Source organism: Lepisosteus oculatus, chromosome 12, assembly GCF_040954835.1.
Source record: "Lepisosteus oculatus isolate fLepOcu1 chromosome 12, fLepOcu1.hap2, whole genome shotgun sequence".
NCBI classification, from domain to species: Eukaryota; Metazoa; Chordata; class Actinopteri; order Semionotiformes; family Lepisosteidae; genus Lepisosteus; species Lepisosteus oculatus.
The window spans coordinates 11,426,560-11,453,459 of record NC_090707.1 but is presented as its reverse complement, the minus strand read 5'-3'; the positions used below and the strand labels follow the sequence as shown (position 1 = coordinate 11,453,459).

The following is a 26,900-nucleotide window of genomic DNA, read 5'->3' as shown; positions in this document are numbered from 1 at the left end:
TGATGGTTAGTGTGCCCAAATCATTAAAAATGTAATTTTCTAGTATTCTTTCCTTTGCATTTTCTCGGAAGCAGCGAGAAAGAATGTATCCCTTGTATATGTACAGTACAGAACACAAACGTGCTGGCTGAGTGTGACTCGATGGCTAATTGCTCAGCTAATGAAACAAAACCAACTGTACGCATATGAAAAGCAAAACTGGAAACAAGCACAACCTAAAAAACCTTTAACATGCTGAGCTGCTGAGCAGTGTAGCCACTGGTGGTCTCTTTTAATCTCTTCTACAGCAGATATGGAGTTTCTTCGAAGAGAGTAACCCGGTCAATATTTATGCTCCTTTTATTTAGAGCAACAGATGGGAGCTGACTCTTGCATCTCATCAGATTTAATCTTAAGAATGTTGTGTCCAATTGGGAATATGAGCTTTCAAGACCATAGAACACGTCCCGTTTTTCACATACTTAGTTACTTCGAGCACAGAATGAAATTAGAATGATCAAGGGCTCATCCTCAGGACCAGTGTGAGAGTTATTAAAGCTCAAGTGGAATAATCCTTATACTGTATGATGGCCAGGCTCAGACAACAAGACGTTTTTTTTTGTTACAGATTTTGCACAGATGTTATATTTAGCTTTTAAATTAAAAGGCTCTAAGAAAATGTTTTATGCATTTTATTTGAGTTCAGAAATAGACAGTATCCTCATATATACTGTATCTAGAAGATACTGTATACTGTAAGAGGCAACGGCTTTATTCCATGCTGAAAAGAAAATAAAGGAAACACACTGTTTGCCTGTGGAGCCTTCTTCAGGTGTGAAGACGGTATACTGTAAACGGTATGTATATAGTGCTTTGCAAAAAATTTCAGACCGTTGCAGTTTTCACATTTTTGGGGTTTAAAACTTGCTGTCATTTGAAGCAGACTCAATATAGCACATCTTCCAGTCAAAACCATTCCTACCATCAAGTATGGTGGCAGCACCATGTTGTGAAGATGCTTCTCCTTATTAAGGACTGGAAAGTTTGTTCGGACAAAAAAATGTAAAGACTGGAAAAAATGTTCAGGAAAAGCTGTTTCTGTCTGCTGCAGTCTTTTAGCAAAGGCAAAAAATCACCGTTTTTACCCTTAGACATCACCAATTTGAGCATTCAAGTTTTTAATAAAATTTGAAGTTAAAAAATGTGAATACATCATTTTGTAATTTCACAAAAGGGACATTATAAGAAGGATGTGAGGTTTTTTGCAGGACTTTGTATTTAGTTTCAGTTACTGTAAGTGCGTTGTGGAAATATGTTTTTTTTTCCAGAATGGAAAAGAACTGGAGCTCTGTATCCATGAATAATCATTAGAAGAAAAATATCATAGGACCTCATCCCTTGAGATATAACTACCTCCTTATAGTTCACATCGTGTTGTAATTTTTGCTATTTTTGTCTTTTGGAGTGGCAACGTCTTGCCACACCCAGCTGTGTTTACTTAGACTATTACACTAGCATTTCAGCAGCTTCTGTGTATTGTTCTTGTGTTGTGTTGATGTTTATGATGTTTATGTCAAGTGCCAACAAGTAGTGCTACATCCTCACATCTTGTAATTTGTAGTTTAGAACTAAATAAAACAACACCATCAACTCTTTACACTCTTTGCTCTTTGAAATCATTACTCAGGAGTAGGGTATCTTTCATAATTGGTCTTTTCCTGCTATCAAGAAATTCTGTTCTGGAAAGAAAACTTACTTTATCAGATTAAAACTTTTTTTTTAATGTTGATAAAGGGCTGTGAAGTCTGCTCCGAAGCTTCCTTCTTGTCATGAAATGTCTGCAAGTCATTGCGTTTTTTATCTTCCCTGTTACTGTTTCATGTCTCTGACAAATCAAAATTTAAATGAGATCTCTTAGACAGTAAAGAATACACTATGAAAAAATGCCTTTGGCAGTCCACCTGTAGTTGCTGATTCAGATATCAAGTGTTTTATGTTAGGTCTGATCTTTAGATTTAATTGCTTCCTGCTCTAATGTAATAGAAGCACAGAGGCGGGCAGTATTCACACAACAGGAAATACCAAAGGTTAGAAGGTACTTTTACATTGTACAGTGTGAATATGAATTATTATTTAAAAATGTAATGCTAGCATTTTTGAAACAACTTAATTGCTTAAGTGGAGCTGCGTATATTATCTTTAGAGATGTCATAGTAAAATAGACTGATTAATAGTTTAAAAATACAGCATTTGCAAACCTCATAGCCTCACATGCTGCCACCATGAATGTAATCATGTAATCAATTTCTAATTATAGAATTCTCCTGATTCCTTTCAAATGATCTGCCGTTACTCATGTACACATTTTCTGTTAAATGATATTTGTAAATGTATAGTTTTGAACCTCTCTGTTAACAGAGCAATAGAGACCTAACAGCAAAATAGATTAAGACATTCATGTAAACCAATGGCCTAAAGTACCTTTTAGCACGAGACACAGTATGTACAGTAACAGTTTAAATGTACTGTATTTCATTTTCAGATTCTAGTTTTTTTTCTGTTCCTGACTGTTGTATTAACTCCAGAACTACATCATGTTTATAAATTAGGTGTGTGACTGTAAAAGAAGATTTAAGATTAACAATACTTCATCACTAAATAGAGACTAAAATGGAAACTTGCCAGTGGAATTCTGTTTTACTTTTCTAAGCTGCTCTGTTCTTAGTCGAGCATCCAGCTCTTGCTTAGATGGACTAAAAAAAAACAGCTCTTCTAACTGGACACAGTGCCAAGAGTATATCTTCTTCACAGAGATACTGTACCATCAAAAAGCTGCCATAGACTGTTTATTCCTTGATACTGTATAAAAGGCTGTGACAAGTTGTGCAAAAACAACATATAGTATAAAAATAGGCACACAAAGGATATTAAACTGTTTATGATTTTAAAAGGAATATCTACTGTATATTCATGGTACAGTTTATCTGAACAGTGTTTAGCCCGGCATAACTGTTAATCTCACCTAGCCACCATAAGTAAGAAATAATATAGACAAAATTTCATATTTTCATTTCAGCTCTTAGAACATGAGCTGTAGTTTTATAAATGTGTAATGTCTTTACATTAAACGAAAGCCTTCAGACTGCTAAAGGTATCTCAGTTACCATAAACTGGTAATAATCCAAAATAGGGAGCTAAGTACAGTTCACTGAGTGAACAATAGAACAATGTATTTATTCTATTTTAAAATATAAGTTATGTAGAGGACTTTGGCGTTAGGAGTAAATTCCAAGGCGCTGTCCTGTAATTACACAGCTTTTTATTTTCATTGCTTGGCCTTTTTAGTTTACCTTTGATCCTCAATTTTACATACTGTAGATATCAGCCAATTATTTTGATTATTTTGTGTACAGACCATCTAATCATTCACAGAACAGTAATTTTATCAAAGTGTTTTGTGAAAACAAAAGTTATTTGAACAAACTATTCTTTATTTATAAACATGTTTGTGAATCTTTGTGAAGTGGTGACTTCCGTTTGTGAAAATCCTGCATTTGCAGAATTCATTCCTGTCATGCTAAATGAATTCTCTTTGATTCACATGATGGAAGCTATCCATAAACAGTACACATGTGAAATAACAAGGCTACCACAATGTTAGTCTTTATTCTTTTTTATTCTCTAATGTGTCAGCAATGCCTAATGTTTAATTATCACGGTATCATTTCACTGAAAAGGTCTATAATTACACAATGAAGACGGTAAAAAACATTGCCACACATTTGGCGATGTGCATTACTGATACATGACTCGAATAATTAAGTTGTCTAAATACACCCGTAACAGCACAGGTTAAATACAGTGATTTAAATAATTGCCCTCTGAGTCATTCAATGAAATATGAAGACAGGTAGGGAAAGCTTTGCTAAAAAAAACTGTCATGACCCAAAACTACTAGGGCTAGGACTGGCTAAAGAAAATCGGTGCTTTCATAATAAAGTAACACAGCATACTAATAGGCCTATACATTCCCTTATAGCTATTATCGTCCATTTCTTAGAAAACTCACTATGGATTTGTGAAGGCGTTAAATTCTATGTTTTCCTTGGCTACACCTTGCTTTCATTGTTAGTTACAACTGTTTAATTCATACATTCGTGTGTTTAAAATTCTCTCATTTGTGTACGAAATACACTGGTTTAGTTGAAGATAAAATTTGATTAAAAATAAATAAGTATAGTAATGCACAAAACAAGTGTGTCAGTGGATGTATCTTTAGAGCTACTGTAATTATGCCTTTCTGTGTGTGTCTGCTGTGAAAGTAGAGTCTGCTAACTAGGTTATCATCAGTAATGATAAGAGTTACATCATAAAAGATAACCGTTTCACATGGTTATGCTGAAATCACATGGTTTACAGTTTATACCGTTAATCAAATTTTTACTTGTTTTACTTTGCTGAAGTACAGAAAAGAAGCGGTGCTTAACTTGCTTAAAATACTCTGCCCTTTGCGTGCCTCGCTCCTGGCATGGATTTTATTTTTGCCAAATGTTCCTAACTAGACCAAGAATACACTGGGGAAAAATGAAACGCCCCAAGCACCTGCCATAAAGTTACTCATCCACACCTTAAAGAACCATAGTACACATTTTCAGATCTGCTGAGAGGTATGGGGCATTGTAATTGTCATAGGTTTTTCCCTCGTCATTTCCTATTCTGTTGTAGTGCTGTTCAGCCTGGATAGTCTTTGAGTAATTACCCTATACTGCGCCTCATTCGGTCCACTGGGATAAGGGATCATTTAAAACAACTGAACCACACCTTGTTCGGAGGACTCACGCCCTTTCTTATGTTTTCTTCCCCGCCCCCCCCCCCATCAGCTATCTGGAGGCTGCGAACTGACAGTGGTTCTCCAGGACTTCACAGCTGGCTGCAGCAGTGAGCTGAGTATCCAGGTGGGGCAGACAGTGGAGTTACTGGAGCGTCCGAGCGACAGGCCTGGCTGGTGTCTCGTGAGGACTACCGACCGCACCCCTCCCCAGGAAGGCCTGGTTCCCAGCAGCACTCTTTGCATATCCCACTCACGCAGCAGTGTGGAGATGGAATGCTTCTTCCCATCTGGAAAAGGTAGGTTTTGAAGGGGAAAAGGACATTTTGAAGAGCTTTAGTGGCAGGCTATGAGAACGGTTGAATAAGGCATGGAGACCTGTTAGAAAGAGTTCAAGAGTGACTTATCATTTCTAAATAAATGAGCAGTAAACTTTACAGTAGGTAAAGTAGTGCATTCTTTCTTTCCTCATCAGCCTCATTGATTAGTACAGCTTATCATAACATCTGTGAGGCATTCTTTTTTAAAAGTGATGATGGCTGACTGCTATCATCAATAGCTATGATTGCTATTTTCTACTATTAATGTTTTCATGAACTTGCCCAATAAGACAGTTTTCCTTTTGCTTACCATTGTATTGTATAGTCAGGATGTATCGCAACAAGCTGTTGCTTTGAAATGTATGGTTTGAAGCTTCTGTTAACAATTTGTTTTAAGAATTGTGAACTCAACACTAGACTTTCTAGAATTCATTCTTTAATGGACTGGTATACATTATGTGTGTGTAAATATATAGTGGTGAATACTGTATCTATTTCCATTTACAAAACATTTTGTACCCTCTATTTAAAGTTAGTTAAAAAAACATTATTTTAGCTAGAATGACATTTTTCAGTAATGCACTTCATTTGAACTTTTTCTCAGAGTAACTTGAAGTGTTACTTTTGGGAACAGGATGTTCAGAACATTTTAAAAGTTTTAAAAAATGACGGGTAGGGGGAGTTGACTTCTTTCCCTTTTGTTTGTCAATACTGTACATTTTTATAGATGAGGCTGTAGATATATTGCTTTTTAGACCTTTTCAATTACAGTGGAGTAATTACAATTTTAGTTATTGCACTCTTTTTTTTTAAATAGCTGTGTAGGGTTGTAAGTTAATCGCTACATTACTAGAGTTATTTTAGTCTGTGTGGCCTGGAACATGTTTAGAAAATTACAGTATGAATAAACTTAAACTACAACAATGTTCTGTCACGGTTTTCAAATATGAAAGAACTATAATCTAAGAACTAGATAATTTATGGGTTATTTTTTTTATTTATACTTTTATAGATTCTGGACTACATGTTACATTTATTTTTAACTGTAATATAATGTCCTTATTGGAGGAGTTGTAAATATATTTTTATTTATACTTCTAAGATTACTGTGGATGATTTAACAGTGACATAGGGTTGCTTTTTGGACTATTGCGCATCGAAATATTTTTTATTATCCTTATACTTTTTATTCTGTTTACTTTATACTGTGAAGTTCAGACCATTTTATTTATTGCCTGTAGAGGGCACTATTGATGTTCTCTTTGCAGAGAAGAAAGACTATTATTCCTTTTCGTAAATCCCTTTCTTATTGTCCAAATTTAGTTTACATGAAAGTTACTGATTTTATTGTCATAATTCAAGGGGGAGAAGGTGGATTTTGTCCTGCTGGATTGTTGTGAAACGTTTTGGATTGGTGTACACTTTTCAGCACACATCCTTAGGGGGCTGTGCATATTGTTACAGAAGCTTGGCTGTTCAATGAAAACTTCTGATAACGTAATATATTTGTGGTAAATTGCTGAACGTGAAGCTTCAAGTTCTGTGCACATTCTCCCTATACAATTTCTCTTTTAACCCCATCGTTAAGTGACAGAAGATACTGTAGGTTAGTAAGAGTAAGGAAAGGGAGACCTCCAATGAAATCCAGGTTTTTGCTCTAAGAAGGTAGACTTTCCACTTAACCAAAATATATTTAAAAAAACTGCAGTAGTGTTTATAAGTCTTATAATAGATACAAAAGGGATCCGAAGTTACTGAGTAATGCACAGGACGAAAATGACTACAATATTTGTTGTCAACTAGTATTTTTGGGAAGCAGATATACTGTACTGTATCTGACATATTTTAATCTCAGGCCAAAAGCTTTTTTTCAAACCTTTATCTTACAATATTAAAGTTTTGACATCCTTGTAAACTGATATTGTTATGTTCCAGTTCCAAATTAACAAGAAATATGCAATGCAAATGGTGCTTTGCCCAAATAGAGCTTGCAGAGACCGAGCAAACAAAATGACTATACTATTGGCAGTTACATCTTTTTCCATCCATCCATTTTCTAACTGCTTTGTCCAGCACAGGGTTGCAGGGGGGCCAGAGCCTAACCTGGCAAGCAACCGTCGCAAGGCGGTCAACACCCTGGATGGGACGCCAGACCGTTGCAAGGAACACACAGGCACAAACGTGCACACACACCAAGGCCAATTTTCCTGGAAGCCAAATATTTTACTAGTACTGTTTTTGGATTGTGGGAGGAAACCAGAGCATCTGGAGGCAGCCCACGTGAACACGAGGAGAACATCCAGACTCCTTGCCGATGGCATCCAAGGTCTAAAATTGAACCAGGGCCCCAGTGCCTCAAGGCAGCAGTGCTGATCACTGCGCCACCATGCTGCCCAGTTACATATTTTAAAAATGAAAATATGCGTGTTGTTGCTGGCCTACTCTCAGCTGGATTGAATGATCAGGAGCTTTTTACTGTTAAAGTACCCAGGCATGCTTGGAAAGGAAGAGCAAAGTGCATTATATTGCACTGTGTAACAACAACCTTGATAAACCTGATTCAATCTACTTCCATTGCATTTCACTGAGGCCAGCAGTCTTTATTTTTTGGGAACAAGGTTATGAAATGCGAATGAGGTAATCTGAAGTATTATACTTCAATATAGATTAAACAACAGATTTAACATTTGCACAAAATTCAAAAATGCTTCTCGAGTTGTTTTCTGAATAAGTATTTAATGGCAGCATAGCACTTCAGAATGCTAAAAAAAAACATGCTATTATTTGCTTGCTCTGTAGGACACAGATAAAACTCCGGTATTGTACATGGGAATTGCTTTTGCCTCCCGGACACTACAGTATTTCCCTTGTTTTGAGGATAAGAATATAAAACATCCTTCCCAGTTTAATTCAGTGATGTCTGAGCCTATTCCTGTGTGCCTTCAGTGCTCCAAATATTTAGAGTTACTGTACGTTGACAATTAAACTGAGGAAACAGAGTGCTTTCATGTGAACCTGTCCCTATTTAGCAGGTCTGCAGGGACTGAGAGGAATGCCGTACATTTCAATTTAAAAATAAAACTTGAAAATTGCGGGTCACATCTTGGTCAAATGTTAATTGTATGGATTATCTTGCTAAAGCTGTGCTCAGCTTGAGAAGTCTCATCACAGCCTTTTCCACCTGTTCTTATTTTTTTCCAATAGCTTCATTATTTTCAGATGTCTTTTCCAGTTTCCTGTCCTTCTGCTGGGCAGGTGAAGTGCTGTAGAAACTTGTCAGCTTTTTGTTGACTTCTCCTTTTGTCACCATGATTCTAGTACAGTTCGTTCTGATGTCAGTTAATCCCTGTTAAGGATCCTGAGTTCATTACACTGTCCCAATGTACACACCATAACGTGTTTATCTAGAAACAGTAGCCATTATTATGTTGCCACATCTTACTCAATGTCATTAGACTTCCTCTTTTTCACAGTTCCCTCTTTTATAAATAACCTGCAAATCCTCCTCTCAATGTCTCTTTGTTATGGAATGGAACTAATTTGTTTATGGAAGGTGCTACTGTGCATTTGAAACATTGTATTTTCATGAAATGACCAGAAAGATTTAGAACAGCTTTTCTTATTTAGAACTTGCATCCACACTGAATAAGAACTCCAATTACACGTGTAGCGTTTTCATTACTTCTGCTCACATAACTACAGTATATGTCATGATGCTAGAGGCCATGCATTTTATGTGTGAAAGTCTCCTATGCCATTTTTGTAAGTTAAATCATAGGGTATGGCTTCTTAGTAGTGTTTGAGGCTGTATGTTCTTAGTATATAGTTCGTTTTGTCTATACACTACCTGTCGTTTTTTGTTTACTATGTAAACCTTCTCTGTTGATAACGCATCACTCAAAAGGATGTCTTTAAACTGAGTTAACTTAAACACAATTGTTCCCCTCTCACCATACCTCTCACAAATTGCACTTTCTTATTCCCTTGGATCACTGTTTATCCCTAGTAATTGAAAATATGTTTTGGGCATCATGTGGATTTTGCTGCTTTAGCCTCTGTCAAGGTGCTGTACTTCTGTCTTAGCTAGAGGCTGTTAGGCTGTGTTTTTTTTTTATTTAAATTTACAGATTACAAATTCCAGAAAAAAACATTAAGAATCATAATAGTTATTTCTGCAATAATGTGTCTTTCCAAAATGCAAATCGGCTGTAACATTATTGACTTATTAGGGAACACTTTTCCATAATGCGAGTGCATTTTGGCTATAATGCAATTCCAGTGTACTGGAGCTAGTTACACACGTAGAGTAAAACAGTTGTGCATGCTGGTATATTCTCTCACGCACTGCTGTCAGTCTTTGTTCAACCTGCATGGGCTTCAAAGTTGTGTATCTGTGCTAAGCTACTATATTTTCATTGTTTGGAAACATTTATATAAATATTGCTATTACAATGAGGGGCAAGGGTATAGAGTCTTCTTTTAGTGTGTGTGTTGCAAATGAAAAGAAAAGCGATTTACTCTAGAACAAAAGCTTGATGTTGTAAAGAGATATGAGAGAAAGGAAAGAATGTGATCTTGTCTGCACTACTAGGTTTATAATAGTAGTGTGTATTAAATGTTTCTTACAAAACATTTTCACACCCTCCTCCACCTCAGAATTTCCCATTTCAAAGCAATGTTAATACTGATGCGCATTATTCCCTATTTTATCAATTTCTTCACTCTGTTCTGTTTAGAAGTATCACAAGAACACATTGTGTAGAAGTAATACATTGTGAATCCGAACTCTAGCCCTCAAATCCCAATGACCCAATGGTTTCTATAACTTGCTTTTCTATAAGGTGGTGTTTTCTGGGAACAAACCTATTCATTATAGCAGAAATACCTGTATGTAAACTGAGAGGTCGGTGGAAAACAGAATCTCAATTACATTGATGACCTGATCAAGAGTCGATGATCGCAATATAGAATACAAAGAAAGAAATCCCTGCTCCTGCTTTCCATCCAGTGGCTCAAGCCAGTAAATTTCACTCATGGAAGAAAAAAGGAGAAAGACAAGCACAGCAATGTAAACCGTTTAGGTTTACTGTGGCTTTTTCATATGGTATGATTGCTATCAGAAGCCAAGGGAACCATATGACCCCTGCTTGATAATACAGAAAACACCTTCAGAAAGTCTACTTCCTTCTCTAGTAGATGTTATCTTGTGTACTTCGCACATTTAAGTAGGTTGAGTACATAGGCCTTTTGAGTAGGGAGTGTTTTTTTTCTTGGCATTGTGGAAATTTTTTTCTTCCCCTCCATAGATTGTAATGTCCTACTTTTGTAGGATTAGCAGAAGGTTATGTAAATGCAACACGGCAAGAGACCATGGATCTTTCTGAATATGTTTCACTGCTGTATGCTTAAAGCCAGACACATGCATGTGTGTGTTTGTGTTAACATAAAGATTTTTAAAGCCGAGTACATGTGGGTTTGAATTCATTTTATGGTATGGAATGAAAAAGGCAGCCAAAACCTCACTGTGAGACTAGGTGGCATTTGTGAACAGTTCCCTGCCGACCGATATCATCAATTTGGATTTTTAAATACATGTTTGGAAGTTGATTGGACCCTATTTGAAGATTTATGTTGAGTAAAATGATTGCAGTTTGAAGCTCCAGATTTGGATTTTCTCACTTTAACACAGTATAATTGATCATTACTTGACTGTGTTTTATTACAGCAGCACATGTATAAAGGTCAGTCCCAGCATAGCTAACCAGCAATCTAACCACTATTAAATGCAATTTAATAAAGTGTAGCCAGCTTCTGAGCTCCCTTTTAACTATGCCTATGACATAGTCCTGATAGACGTACAAGTCAATTTACTGCTCTGATAAATCTAAAATAAGCATAATCTGTACTTACAACTACTGCATACAATGAGCAGACATTAGTGCAGTATCACCACCCACCCTGCTGGTCAGTTATGACTCCCAATATATCCTTTATGTTCTAATAAAACTGTTGAATATTTGGAGAGAATTCCCAATGTTTTTTTCACAAAACAGACATTTGAGCCAATTTCATTTATTCAGCACAGCATCACAATATTGGAACAGAAAAGCACCTTCGTATAATGAAATGTCCAGGATTGGGGTGGACCACTGCATTCTTGGAACGTACATTTGTGATTTTTTTTTACACATCTGATTTGGCTTAAACCAGCTTTCCTGTGGGACTGAATGGAGGAAAGCCTGGCTGGTGGGATAAGGCCATCCGGACTGCCCCTACTGTAGGTGAAAATAGTGAAGAAGCGCAGACTGGTGGAGGGATACAAGTTGAAGAATGCTAGGAAGAATCTTAAAGTCAGGGGTTTGTTACCTATATTTATATTTCACTGGCTGTGGCATAATGTTAACCCTTATCTTGACCTTTGTTTTAAACTCAAATTTTGGATTTATTTCAGCCATACTTTTGGACAGTGTGTGCTTAAATCTATCAGTAAGTCAAGAAGCAGAGGCACCACCAGTGGAGAAATAGCAGCACTATTATAAACTTAGGAAGGAAACCAGAGAAGGCCTTTGGGCCTATTTTGCTTATTTAGGAGTTTAACAGCTCAGTGAATCTTAAATTTTATCCAGCTACTTCTTGAAGGAGCTCAGGGTTTGGAATTCAACCACCTGGCACAGAAACCTTTCCCAGACACCTGCTACAGTTTTTGCAAAATTGTTTTCTCTTCTCTAACAGGAATTTAATTTTCTTTTACCTTCCAATTGTGACTCTATGTCCTTGTTCTGTACAGAATCTGGATACATGTATGGTAAAATTTTACTTGTAATCTAAGCAAAATAAAAATTACTTAATTTTTGCTGTAATACTGTACATAACTCAAAGCAAAAGCAAAGAAAACTGACATTTTTTCGGTTTCATTGTATTTAACAAGAATTGTTCTAAGGTTGTAAAGGTTCTACAGCATGTTATGAATATATCCGTAAAAGTTACAACAGAAGTAATATCAATTTATTTTTTACTTCTTAGATTGGTGCCATATTTAAACCAGTGTCAGCTAAAAATGTTAGACTCAAGTGCTGACCACGTTTACCTAATTCTTAATGCAAAGAAATTGAACAAACCTCTTTGTGCAACAATATTTGAATAAAAACACCATTAACTTTTTCAGGTCTGGTTTAGAGATTTAGAACATTGACTTAAAACCATACAATGAATTGTAAACTATGTAGGATGTGCAATAAAATATTTAATGGGTTTATGTTTAATGTATCACATAAACATCTAGCTGTCTAGCATTCTCACAAAACCTAGTAGATGTCCCAGTTTTTGGACTGCATAAAATTATTAAATTTTGTGCCCAAATTTAAAATTGTGTTGGGCCTGTGCAGTGCAAGAAAAGACTATTGTGCAGTTTGCCTCTCATACATGCTGCAATGGGTATCTGTGAAATGCATGATGCTTCTCTACTGTAGATGCGAAACTGGGACACCTGCAGCAGAGGGAATTTGGGAATTCTTTTTTAGACAATCTGCTCCAGTTTTCTAGTGTCTTGCATTCTCTGTGCAGTGTGTCTGCAGTAATAACTCATTTTACCCCTGAGCCAATTAACAACCTCTAGATGGCCAGAATTCAAGGGTGTTTCAAGATGACCGTGATCATGCAACCAAAAATGACACTGAACTATTCAACTAATTAACTGTAAAATACGGTATCATTTGAAAAACCACAGGATCCATGGTGAATGTTTAATGTTTTAATGCTTGATTTCCTTTTGCCAAATTCAAAGCCAAGGAAATTATTTATTGTTCGAGACTACTCTTAATTATATCATACCATGCAGCTTTCCTACACATAATGTAGCTGATTAGTTAAAAGGCTCAAGCCATTATCCTGTAGTAATTTGGTTATTGAACAGTTCCAAATAATTTCCTTAAACCGTTTCTTATATGGATTCTTAGTGCTTCGACATGTAATCCAAATAGTAAAAACTGAAAGTTCTTAGTTGCAAATGCGTGTAACATATCGAAAATGAGCTTTGAAAAATAATATATTTAATATTACACGTATCCACTGTATGTACTGTAATTCTTATCATCTAAATGGATGAACTCCAAAGCAAACCAGGTGTCTTCTTTACGTGGTTTTGATGGACCAGTAGGCGACACTCCTCCCGTTGAACTAAGATTTTCCAAACAAACACCCCAGTATGGTGACCAAGGACACTATGAGAAGCCGTACTTCTGATAAGACCAGGGGTCCCGACCATGAGCTTATTAAAAATCCCATGTTACTGTTCATAAGAGTATTGATGTTGTCGCTGGTGTCCTGGATAAGTTCCACTCTGAGCTTGAACAATCTGGCTCTTAATTCAATTAGCTAAGCAGTTTCTCACTTCTCCACCTGATCTGCTGTGAAGTGGGGCTGCTGGCACAGAGTGGCTGCCACATGTCACCCAGGTGGGTGTTGCAATCAAGTGGTGAATAAAGTGGCTCCCCTTCTTGTGTAAAGCATTAATTGGTGCTTTATCTTCAAGAAATTATGATAATAAACAATCATACAACCTCTAATCATTTGGAAGGCAAAATCTCTAGCTATAAATACACATTAATCAGTGACGTACGCAAGTATATGTGTTATTTATCTTTAGAATACTTAAGGGGGATTTTTTCTTTTATTACTAACTTCATTTATCTGGTCACTTATAGTTTTTACCAGGTATGTCCCCCGTAGTTAATTTTAGATTATGTATGACCATGAGTTTTCCCATACATTGCTTAGAAATAATTTCCATCTAGCCCCAATCTAACTGTGTGATATAGAAAAACATTACCTAGACATGATTCACAAAGGATAATATTTGCCCAACTCAGTCTCACTATTCACAAATTGAACAATTTTAGAATTGTTAGATATTAAAAATACCCAAATCATTATGCTGTCTTTATGCTATCAAAGTTAGGTAAAGTTTTTTTATTTTAATCTGAGTTATACCATATCCTAAGTATGTGGAGTAAATGGTATGAAAATGTATTACACTCTTACTAAACACAGATAAGCTCCAGAAGGATTTTGATGTTTTATTTTTTTTGTTTTTTGCCCGAATGTGTTAAACGTTCTCTCAGCAGGTTAGGTTTTGAATAGCTGGCTCGAGTCAGTGGAGCCTTTGTTTAAGGACGTGTAACATGATCTGCACTTCTGCATGATCCCGGTTTTTTTCTTCCCTAGGAGCAGCCAGAGAGTTAGACCCACCCCCTCTTCCCTACAGATCCTCCCCTGACTAGAGGGTAGTACTTGCATAGTAAACTAGGGAAACTTAGATCAGTGGCTTCATGCAGAAGCAGCAGCTAACCTCGCTTGCGGATCTTATCTTTTCTGCGGCTTTCACCCTGCCATGCCTAGGACCAGGGCAGAATGAAAAGTGGGCGGAAATGCTGTTCCTCCCAGTCTTGCTTTGGTTGGATTCTAGCAAAGTGCTGCTGCTGCTGCTATAATGGAAGAGGTCAGTAACACGGACTTTATCCATTCCAGCCGTAAATATCCTGAACTGGGTGGGCGTTTATGCCATACAGGAGCAAGAGGTTTTCTGAAAGTGGCACATTGATGTTTTTAAAATCAAAGCCCATTTTCTTTTTATCTTGTAAGGGGGTGGGGGTGGGGGGTTTACAGGGTTTAAAATTAAAATAGGCGATGACATGAAAAAAAAGTTGTCAGTAGGCTCTTAGTAAAGGTGGTCATCAAAATAAAGTAGCAGACATTTAAAGCCTGGACAGTGCTAACAGATGCGGTCTTGTAGAAATTAAGTTTTATATTGAGAGCTGTTAGAATGTTTTTCCATTGCAAATATATTTATTGGCAAAGTTGAACCAGTTATTTTAACTGTACTTCACCTCATGCAAGAGAACTGAATGGTACTTAATATGTTTCACAAACACCATTGTATGAAGGATAATTATTTACGCATAGTTTTTGAAACATTATAGTAATGTGTAAAAGCTTATAGTGTCTTTGCTTTTTTGTAGCCCTTTTCAGCAATTAGATCTAATATGTTGAAATGGATCCACTTTAACATCACGTTATTATGATTATACAGTACCTTAACCTACACACTATGGTCAATCTTGAATCTTCTAGTATTTTAGAGTAAAATATATTAGTAAATGGTTTAATTGTGTGATTTGCAATTTAAATCATTATTTGTCTAGTTCACTCTAAGAGCTCTGTAACTCTCACTTTTTTTCTCAATTGGGGAAACAACAGAGGCAAAGTGCCTTTTGGCTCTATGCTAATTTATCCCCAAAGTGCACTTCCATTATTCATTAACAGAAGAAGCCTTTCCAAGCAATGATTTATAGCATAGAATGCAAAAGTCATGACAGCTAACACTGAAAGGGGCACACAGCTGGAGCAAATTGAACTAAAATGAACTTCTGTCATGTGAGGAAATTAGAAAATTCAGTCACGAATATGACTGCAAAAATAACATTGTACATGGATAAATGCCATTTCTAATGCTTGCAATATGGTGTAGGAGTAAAAAAGAAAAAAAATAGCCCTAACAAGGGCTGTGTTCTAAAACAAATTTTAACTTGATTCTTGTTTGACAACTGTTTACTAAGAGTCAAGAAAGAAAATATCTTGTAAATTTTAATGATGTGTTCAGTAACACCAGCAACAAAAATGGATATTTTATAACCCCACTCCCCACAGGGTACTGTATGTTTCACAGGCATGTGACCTCAGTTGTTTTTATGAAAGTGTTACTGTCTTTTAACAGACAACACTCAGATCCAGAGCTAACAGAGACAAGTTTGGGATGAGCTGATTTTATTGGCCGCGAGCCTGAAAGAGAATAGTGGAGGGCATGATGATGTTACCATGGCCCAAAGAAAGGAGATAAAATATGCTGATCACAAATTAAAAAGGGCATTCTGTGAGGGAAAAGGCAAGTCCAGTGCTACATCATGGTGTATAGACCGTAATCAGTAGGTACAATACAAACAGAGACCAAACAGAAGTGGCCAAGACTAACCATCAAGAAAAACAGCTACTGTAGAAGAGAAGACGGTATAATTGCTGCAGTCTGTAATCTGAGGCTCATCGTTGTTTTAACCAGCTTTCTGCTTGTTTCCATAGGAAACTGTAAATGGACTTCTTCAAAAAAGCAGGTAGCATGGGGGAGAGTTGCAGCTCAAAAACCTTTTCAATAGTGAAATTCTTAGAACATCCCAGAGTGACCATCAAACCATAAAGACCGATACAGAAGACGGTTTTGGTCAAATGAAACTGTGTGAACTGTTTGGTGATGGGTGAAAGCTGTATATGGGAAGAAAACCAGCCAGGAGACCACCAAAATGTTACGTCATGCTGACAGCATAGCATGAAGGTGACATTGCTGTGGTTTGGACATATATGTAAGAACAGAAGGTAACATTACATGTAATGTAATATTCACAGGAAGGTGACTTGTCAGTAAAGGATTGGTTTTACAACTTAATAATGACACTAAAAACATAGACCTAAGCCAAAATGACTTGAATTAGAAAAAGGAACAACTGGTTTTGAAAGTGATGTGCTTGGCCCCACGGTCACCTGACCTTGATTCCATTCAAATCTGTGGCCTGACTTTGCCGGGAAAGTGGGGGGGGGATTAAATTAGTGTACAGTATACTGTGAGAGACGATTTGAATAGAATGTGTAAAAATAGACGTATTGCTTACATCTTGCTTACTTCCTGTTTTTGACAGAACCCTTAGGTATGTGCTATTGATGGGCTATTTGATTAGATTAAATTCCAGTAAAATGTTCTCTGTTCCATTTTTTTCCAGATAGTTAATATTTATATATAGACGTAGTAAAGCCTTACCATCACCTTGAAGCAAGAACTGTTGTTTTTCACTAACCTAATTTCCAAATCAGGAAGGCAAGTCTGTTGCATTACTGCACTTGAGTCTTTGAAATCCAAATTAGTCTTAGATTCCCTTTCATCTGATATGTTTTAAAGCAGATGTTTTCTTTGAAGGTTTATCACGAGTGGGGACATCGCAAGCAACTTAGACAATTGACAGTATGAGTTTATTTTTTAAAATTCTAGTTAAGAAAGATAAATAACTAGCATCTTTAATTCTCTATAAACATTTAAATTTTTTACCTAAAGGAAAAATGTTTGAAACCTGCAATTCGATGATACCAGAAAACATCTCCAAACAGCTACAAATCCCTTCAATATTTTGGCGTGCAAAAAGAAAAAGGTTTCTCTTTAAAGTGTATGTGCTAGAGAAGAAATTGACCAGGCAGTATTTCTGGATTTTTCTGTTGCCAAGACAACTTTAAAAGTATGAGGAAATGAAGCTGACAATGAAACTGTGAGGACACTTGTATTTCATGTTGTCAGTGAAGGCACGCAGCTTAGGGTTTACAGCACAGCCAGTAAAAAACATTTGTCAGCTTTTGTCTTAAATAAGTTCAGTCACTTCTACTTTAGATAAAAGTGAATTATTTTTATTATGTGGAGGCGACACAGCTTACAGGAATGGACAGATCAAGGTAAGAAATGTTAAATTTGATTGGTTCACACGAGCTGAAGTTGCCTCAGATGTGTTGGTGCGTATTGTTGTAGTTGTCTAAAAATATTGTTCATTGCAATAGTTTCACAAATACCCAGACTAGGACTGGTTTTGCGCTACCTATGGTAAGACAGAACTTGTTTGCCTAGAGATAGGTGTGATTGAGATCTGTGAACCAAGTTATTGGTTGAATAAAGGTTTCATCCAAAAGAGAAACTGCAATATCTTATTCAATTATTGTGAAATACCTGTATTGTACTAGTAGGAGAAAGGCTGGGTGAACATGCAATTCCAAACATTCTTTGAGAAGTTTCACTTTTCAGTACAATGGATGTCGCCATTTGAATTTGTATCACCATATTTTTCTGTTTCTCTATAAATGTTGTATCAACAGTCGTTCAGTACTTTGAAATCACTTTTCACTCTTTTCACATATTAAATGACTCTTTAATATTTATTTAATAGTATATTTTTTCTTAAGATGATTGAAATCCTTCAGAAATGTATTTATGTATTCCACAATATTAGGATCCGATTGATCAGATTTGTTTTTATTTTTGTTTGTAAACATATGAACTATTTGTCTCCTCTCCCTCTCCCCAACTTGATCTTTTGATGTCAATGAGTTCTTAAGAATTAAATGTCATTTGAAGTTTTGCGTGTCGTTATTTGCTTCACAGTGAACCGGTTCATAATTCAGAAATATTGGTTGAAAGAGGACATACATAATTTAATTGAAAACGGTAAACAGCCAAAATATTTTTTTGCTTCAGCAGGTTAACTGTTTTGAATTAAAGTGATCTTTCCCTATATTTCTTAGTTTTTTTTTGCACCTTTAGTTGTTATCTACAGTATGTACATTTAACAAAAACTCTCAATTTCAGTCCAAGAAAAAGAAACTGACCCATAAAAACTGGATTTTGCACATACTGTATCAAAAACTTCTCTCACTTCTAGATATTTTCAAAATTAACCCTTGCAAAGTGATTACTTTGAAAGAATGTATAGCAAAACTAAAAAATGAAGGACATTAAACGTCTCACAGCCAAAAATGTGCTTTAAAATGGAATTCTCCTAACTGTGGACCAAAATGAAGTAACTTTCTGGACCGTGTTAGTTATTGTAAATCTGCTTACTATAGTAGATTGTCACTACTTCCCTAAACTCTTAAGAGTATTAATTAGAATCATTATGGAATAACTCTTCTGGAATTCTTTTCCACAGCTCTACAGCTATCAGATCATTCTAGGATGGTTTTGTGAGGATCCCAAATTTTTTAAACTATCCCAGACATGTAAAATGGGATTATAATGTTCTTACAGGAACTGTGAAACTCTGTTTCTCAACAAGCTTTCTAGGTCACAGTTTTTGCTGACAGTGTGTGCTGTAATGCCAGTGCCACAGAATTTCCTGCTTGTAATACTGATTGATATACATTGTAGTTTTTAATGATTTTTGCCAAATGTTGTGTTCAAGTTGGATTGTTCTTGTGAAGCATACATCAGCTTCTCAAAGGGGTGATTTCTTGTATTCATTAATTCACAGCCAATTTTGTGGTGCAAATTGAGTGCATCTGGCACAAATTGAATGTTTTCGTTTTATGATGTAATTTGAGCTACTGCTGCTTATATTGGGATTCGTACTCATATAGCCCCATTTTTGTTATTTTTCTATGTACAGAAATAATCCAGGTTAAAAAACAAAAGGTGGTGAAACACTTCTAAAATTGTTTGTGCTTTTTGTGCTTTCCCCGTGTATTTTTTTTCACAACTTCACAGTTTGTTGTTTGCCTTTGGATAGACTTTAAAATAATGCATCTTTTAAGATTTCTGCTAATGAGTGAGGAAGGGGCTCTATTAAAGAGTTACATCAGCATGCTGGCTGCAAAGGAACAAGTGAAGATTAATTCCATACTGAAATGTAGAAAGAAAATGAATTAATATCTACTTGTTCCTTTAGAACAGGTGAAGCTACTCTGCTACCAAAAACCTGTAATTTCACTTAAGTCAGAATAAATCTTGCTATTTTAGATGAACATAAACCTTTTTATGAATAAGGCTTAACAGAAGTTGAAAATGTGTGGAAATGAATGATGACTGTACTTTATGAGGAAACTTTAATTTCACTTCTCCCTGAATAGTTTCAGCTAGTTGGCTAGTTTCAGTCAGTTGGAGTGAGCTTTTTAGCATGTACTGAATTTAACATGTATAAATCTAATAAAATAAATAGTGTTTTCCCAGAGTGTTTGTAGAGAATTACTTTTTCTTTGATCCTTTGAAAGCCTTTAATTACTCAACCTAAAATTGTTTTTTAAATAGATCATTTACTTTTCCCCATGAGCTCTGAGATTACTTGGTGATAAAAAGCCCTGATACAGCATCACCGTAAGGAATTTGAAAATGGTCCCATCGTTAGTTTCATTCTGCCTTTTCCTGAAAAGCTGGTTAAATGGAATGCTGGTGCCATCAGGGATAGTATATACAATACTGTACAAATAAAGAGTAATGACTAATGGTAGTCTTTGGCTCAAAAGTGCTAGTGTGTATGGAATTGAGTGCTGTTATCAGCGAGACTTGTTCTCTTGGTCCTTCAAAGGCTCTTCAATAAATACTCATAATTTCTTAAATTCCATGCTGCATACTACGGTATATAGAAACAAAGGGAGGGAAGGCAAGCCTGGGTTCACTTCTTAACAGTATGACTAAGTAATCATTGCATATTGAGAGTGTACATTAAATGCAGCATAATTGTTCATAAGAAAATGTGTTTGACAAATATTTAGTTTAAATCTGTGAATGGACCACTCACTGTATTTACACAAGAGTTTGTGGGAGTATGTACTGTAACATGCTATCCAGCCATGATACTAAAGCCAGGCTTATTTCAAGAAGTGGCCGGAAGAGATCTTTAGATCATTTTGCTACTAACTACCTTATGGGCTAGATGAATCCAGTGACCTTGTTTGTAACCTTTCTTATGCTTTTATTTTCTAAAAACGGTGGAGTTAAAAAATGTACTATGAAATAAAATCACTTTGTCCTCTCGAGGAACAGTGCTTTAGTTACCTAGTCTGATCGATTCCTAGTACATAAACCTGTGGGAAAGGCTGCTAATGCCTACAATAACATTCTGTCAAGTGGACATTAAATCCATTGTTTGAACATTGGTTGATTACAAGTCAAGAAAGTAGACATACAGTACTGTTGCTATGTTCCCTTAAATGCTAAGTTTAAAGATGTATAATATTATCAGGACCCATAGTTAAAGATTTTTACTATGGGTTTTGATAAGGTTATTCCACATTATCTAACTAATGCATGTGATTATACAAGGTCATTTCCTTATTTTTACCTAATCGTTTTGGATTATTGCGTGTCTTATACACAAAGATAAAAATGCAAGTATTGGGTGCTAAGAGTTCAGCAGATAGAGAATACATCTCATTTGCAGCAAAAATAAAGTGTGTTGGTTTTGGGTATTAAATGTTTTGGGCATCTTTTTAACTAATTGATTATTATTACTATGACCAAAATCTTCCATTTATACAATGATTTTCATAAGCATTCATGCCATGCTTGATACTCTCGAGTGAGTTTGTTGAATAACCACTCTACCACTTAATCAGTGGTGAGAGTTGATTGGGCATAGGTAATGAGGTGATGTAACCTGTTAAATTTCAACCTGATGAGAATCAAAAAGGACCAACACTGCAAGTAATCAACATGCCCCACTTCTCCAAAGCACATCTTTGTGCCAATCTTGAGGTCCATTAAACCTACAGTACAGTATATTGAATCAGCTAGGTTGTCTAGCTAGGTGTTACAGGCTTGTCCAGGCTCTCTGAGAGGAATGCAACAAAAAAAGACAAAGTGTGCACCCTACTACAAAGCACGCTTTGCAGATTTACAGCTTGTAACATTTCCAATATTGGCCATCCCTGTTAGTGACAAATATTATCAGCTCAAGAATTTACTAATGCCATATCCGATAAAATCAGTGTACCTTCTACACAAAATCCACTTTCCTGATAGCCATTTTGTGGATTTGTGCAGTAGTAAGTGATATGTAATTATATGTAATATGACATTGTGCAGTCTTAATGTGCAGTATGTCAGTAAATATTATATCAATTTATTATACTGTATACTGTATTCAGACACTAACAGTGTTCACCTTCTCACAATGATATCCTATTTGGTTTCAAATTTGAAATGATATATATCAATTTTTAAGTATTTTTAATAAAACTTTAATGCTGAAACTGAACCCTTTTTGGGTGAAAGTTGTTTAATGTCAGTAAAAGCTGCAAAGAAAAATCCTTCTATTCCTCCAGCTCCTAACTGCTTTTTCCCATACACATGGAAAGCCAAAGCAATGGGCACAAGACAGGATACATCCTAGATGGGACTCTAGCCCATCACTGGGAAAGAATAATCCCAAATTAAAATGTTGATTGCAGAAGTATCCTCCTCACACCAAACCCTAAGTCAGTATTTGCTAGAAGAACCTTTAACAGCAGTTACAGCAGTTTTGGACAAGTCTCTACCAACCTGCTGAAAGCTGAATTTTGGTTCCAGCTTTAGGTCTTTAGCAAGTAAAGCAGGTTTCTCACTCAGATATCCTCGTTCTTTGCTCCATCATTTTTCTTCTCAGTCTGTAGAAGTTTCCCAGTCTTTGCTGATGAGTAGCTGCTCAATAGTGTAGTGCTGCCACCTCAGTGCTTTGACAGTAAGGATGGTGTTGACTGGGAAAATATGCAGTGCTGTGTTTGTGACAGATGCTTCATATACAGTATATGCTCAAAAAGGCAGAATGAGAAGTTGTTTAACAAAGTTCATCCATATTCATACCCATAATAATATTTACATGAAACATCAGAATCTTTGGCCTTAAGGACAAGCATGTACTGTATAACCTGTGTTGTGGCTTAGGCTTTTTGAATTTCAAATTAATGGCTATCTGGTATCATAGGGCAATGTGGGAGTAAACATTGAAAGATATTTTATTCTTCCTCTTAATTACCTCAGACACTATTCCACATGAACTTTAAACTTCCTATATTTCAGTAATTTCATGGTTCATTTTCAGTGTTTTTAATCAAGTCATGTTGAAATTAACCAGCACCTGAAAACCCTAATTAAAAGCACTATTTGACCCTACTGGCATACTGTCATTTGTTGCTTTTTCCTTTTTTCTACAAAAAAATAGATTTTAATTAACATGGAGTGATTTCAGGAAATTATGTAAGACCAGCTTATCAACCCTTCCCCATCGTCCTACTGGATAATACTGAACTCAATTAGTTCATCAAGTCCAAGTCATGATAAGAAGACTGGGATCATTAATATGGTGTGTTTATTGTTGTTGTTACTGTTATATAAAAATATAATTTTTCTAAAATTAAAATTAACATTTTCTTGTACTTTTGCAACTTTTAAATAATATGAAGTTTGTGGAGAATTGATAATGTCATAATAATTATAATTAATCAACAGTGAACATCCAAGATAGGTTGGAAGAGCTTGGTTTACTTGTTAATTCATTTCTCATGCTGTCAGTGTGTCCTGTAGTTTACTGTACATGGCTCCCTTGGCAGTTTTATCACTGATAAAACTAGTGTTGTGATTTTTAATTTGCAAGAATCCTCAGTCACAATTTCTTGATGTTATGGGCATGGAATTATATCGATCCATCCATCACAAGGCAAAGGGTGCAACTGAAGCAAGGAATCCAGTTAACTTCATCAGCATGTCTTTAAAAGATGGCATGGACTTTGCACATTTACAGTACATACGAATATGAACAGTGTGTGTTCCTGGTCCTAAATTGTAGGAGAGAGGAAATTATTTTGGGAGACTGTTATAATTATTAATGCTTACCGTTATTGCTATTTATGAAGGTTTTTCTGTTTTTCTGAAATAAAATTGATTAATAAAATAACTTGCAGTTATAAAAAATCATTAGCAGTCTTGCTTGTAATGAAGCCTCTTAGTACCAGTTGTGCAGTACTGTTTTTTTCCCAAGCATGAGACTGCAGGAAGTCGGCAAACATACAAAGGATCATCTTTGGATGAGATGGTTGTGTTGTTCTTAATGTGTATTATTTCAGTTTGCCATAATAGAATACTGCTCTGAAAATGGTGACTAAACCTATAGGAACTGAGTTTTTATAACTTCCATAGGTCCTGATTTTGTTTGTATAACTAACCATAGTACAGCTTTACACCTGCAGTATCAGTAAACTGGTTTTCTTTTCATCTTTGCCAGGCTTTAGGTCACAGACAAGTGTAATCTGTTCTAAGGATTTCATTGCATGACACTGTTTCATAAGGCTCTGGAGATCACTGGCATGAACTGGAGCTTTAATTTTGCTGTCTCACCAGCAAGACAACAAACTAAGGGAGAAAATGGGAGGAGTTCTTTACACAGGGAGTGAGGGCATTGTGCTCCTACATTTGTTTCTCACAATAGTACTGACCTTGACTGCATTCCATTCTCAGCCTTGGTGAAACTGACTTACTGCACCTTAATAGGTCTTTTAGCAACACAGCATTTTTCTTGTTCTCTTGAGTTTCACAATTTCATGTTTGGCTGCGCAGATTAAGATGGTGGCTTAAATCTTATAAATAAACAGGCCCCTCTAAAATCAATGCTTTATCCACAAGATTACTCTAAATCCACTATGAGGTTTTCTGTGTTACAGTATTTTCCTGCATAGAAAGCCTGTTTTAGTTAGAAAAGTGGGCATGTCTGGCTCTGTGTTATAATCACACAGCATAAGTGTTTCTTCATGACTGGGCAGTGAGTGCAGTGACTCTGTCCTGTCTGAGGATGCCTGTATTTGAGTGAAACAAAGAAGTAATACGAATTATTTTATTCTGAATGAACTAAACTCGGTAGATTAAGGCAACTGATTTTACCAATACCCTGAACAGTAATGCAAGTACAATATTATGCGCCGTTACAGTAAAACCATCATGCAATGAATACCTTAAAACAATTCCAGCATATCTTCAGTATTTGTTTTCTTTTTTGTCTTTAAATGGGGCCTTCTTTGATTTCTTATGGTGTGATATTAGTTAGTTCCTACCTGTTATTTTCCTTTAACAATGGCATTATGATACTATTTTCTACACAGGTTTTAAGTCTCATGTACAGTATATTTTTCATGTTGGCTTTTTTGTAAAGTGTTATAATTGCATATTTTGTAACTAATGTTTGAGGGTGACAACTGAATAGAAACAAGTTTCACAGATGAGAATATCCTGGCAACACCTGCTGTTGTATTTACTGATCTGTAATCACAACTATTGTGAATCCTAAATCCTATTTAATGATAGTTTGTGGTTTTCTCTTCCCAAATAAGGGTGGGTTATGTTTCATGGGCCTTTTATTATAATGGGTTTTTGGATTTTTTGGCATGTTTTATTTAGAAACATAGAAGTGTTGTTATGGGAGGCATGACCACTCCAGAATTTAATCAGTCTCTGCTCAGAAATGTGCTGTAGGAAGAAGGAGTGTAATCAGATAGATCTTCTGACTCATGTGAAGGAAAAGAATCGGGAACATTTATAATTATTTCATCTTAATTGTTTTTTTTTGTTTGTTTATTCTGCAAATCCTTTTTGTTTTTAAATCATTTAAGTGAGCTTACTTTGTTGGGACTAATATTCAGTACCTGCTAATGGTAATCAACAACACATAGCAGTGCAGTGTTTTACAGTAAGTATTCACCAAGAAAGTGACTTTTGGATTCAAAGCTTCATATAATTCATATAATTTTTCTTCAAGTCCCCAGTTAGGTTCCAGCAGATCTGTTCTGCATGGCATCATTTTACACACAGAGAATTGTCTGACGTGTTCACTACTGTACATGTGAAAATCTGTCTGCTTCCATAAACAATGTTTGTGCTTGTGTTATTTACAATTAAAATAATTAAAGCATCTTTAGAAAAGTTTATTCTTTACATTTTTTTATTATACATTTAAAAATAGGGGATTTGTAGTCTGTGTTTGGTCATTTGTTGAGTTTGGGCATTTTTTGTTTTAGTTCTGTGCTTGTATTATTAAGTAGCAATGTGCAAGTCATAGGAGTTACATAGGAGGCACATTTGTTTGTTTGTTTTTTGAGGGAGCAGGGTGCTGGGATAAACCTGTTATTTCCCCTTGTTCTTCCCCTTTGAGGTGCATTAACAAGAATAAACCATATACAGGTGTGTGGAGAGAATGTAAAAGCCGATGTTCGTAATCATGTTGAAGTGTGGCGTCACAGAAGGTCAGATTTACAGAGAGAAAAAGACATAAAGTATAGTCAGAATAAAATGTCGACTGTATGACATGACTGTATGAACAGTATGAGCTTTCCTAAATGTGAAGACTTTGAGGTTCTGACAATATATGCAGGGAAATTTATTGTGTGTGCGGCATATGATATATACCATCTGCCCTTAACTTGTGCCTTATCTGTGGAAGGCTTTACTTGTATATGACAGAATTTTTCTCTTCAGGAAGTTTTTAACTGTGTTTTCATAGATAGCATGGCCTATCTTTATATTTGTTTTAATAAGAAATTTATTTTGGATTGCAAAGTAGGTCTGTGTTGAGTTAAATATAGTATGTCATAGAAGCTAAAAGACACTTGTTTATATACAAGTATGTTATATTAAATAATACAACTATAACATCAATGTAGGAAATATTTCTTTGATTTAAGGCTCGCACTAAGGTTCCTGTGACTAAGCTTCTAATGCTGTAGCTGCGTGGTTTCCTCTGTGAAATTAAGCAGGCGTCTACAGGGATGGCAGGGGAAGAAAAGAGTGTTTCACAACTGAGTGGTCAGTAATTGGATAAAATAGCAAATAAAGTTCCAGCTTAGAGATACTGTATCTCTGAGCCAAAAAAAATAAAAATAAATAGATACTGAAGCACCATAAATTGTTTTTGAAGTACATGCACACCTATCATGTGACAGTTTATGAAAAGAGGAGTGGACAGATATATCATTCATGATTCATACTTTGCCTTAAGATGAAACACGTGTTTTGTGAGAAACCTTTAGATAGCTCCTTTTATTAAAAAAAAACAATATATAAGAAACTGGTGTGGTCATGTGTTTTGTTTTAAAGCTTCAGTTTAAGAGGTTTCATTCAAGACACAAATAAATCACTCTGCCTAGTGTTTTTGCCCTAGTATGATTAAATTTACTGTACTCAT

General features: G+C 35.8%; 1 protein-coding gene across 4 annotated transcripts in view; it reads left to right on the top strand.

The window, feature by feature from the left end:
* Positions 1 to 26,900, top strand: part of kalrna (kalirin RhoGEF kinase a) — a 195,236-nt gene that overhangs the window by 151,210 nt on the left and 17,126 nt on the right. For all 4 annotated transcript variants that reach the window (XM_069196821.1, XM_015358771.2, XM_015358770.2 and 1 more), the window contains one exon: positions 4,860 to 5,106. In XM_069196821.1, coding sequence (XP_069052922.1) covers positions 4,860 to 5,106 — 247 coding nt within the window. The remainder of the gene's footprint in view (positions 1 to 4,859; positions 5,107 to 26,900) is intronic.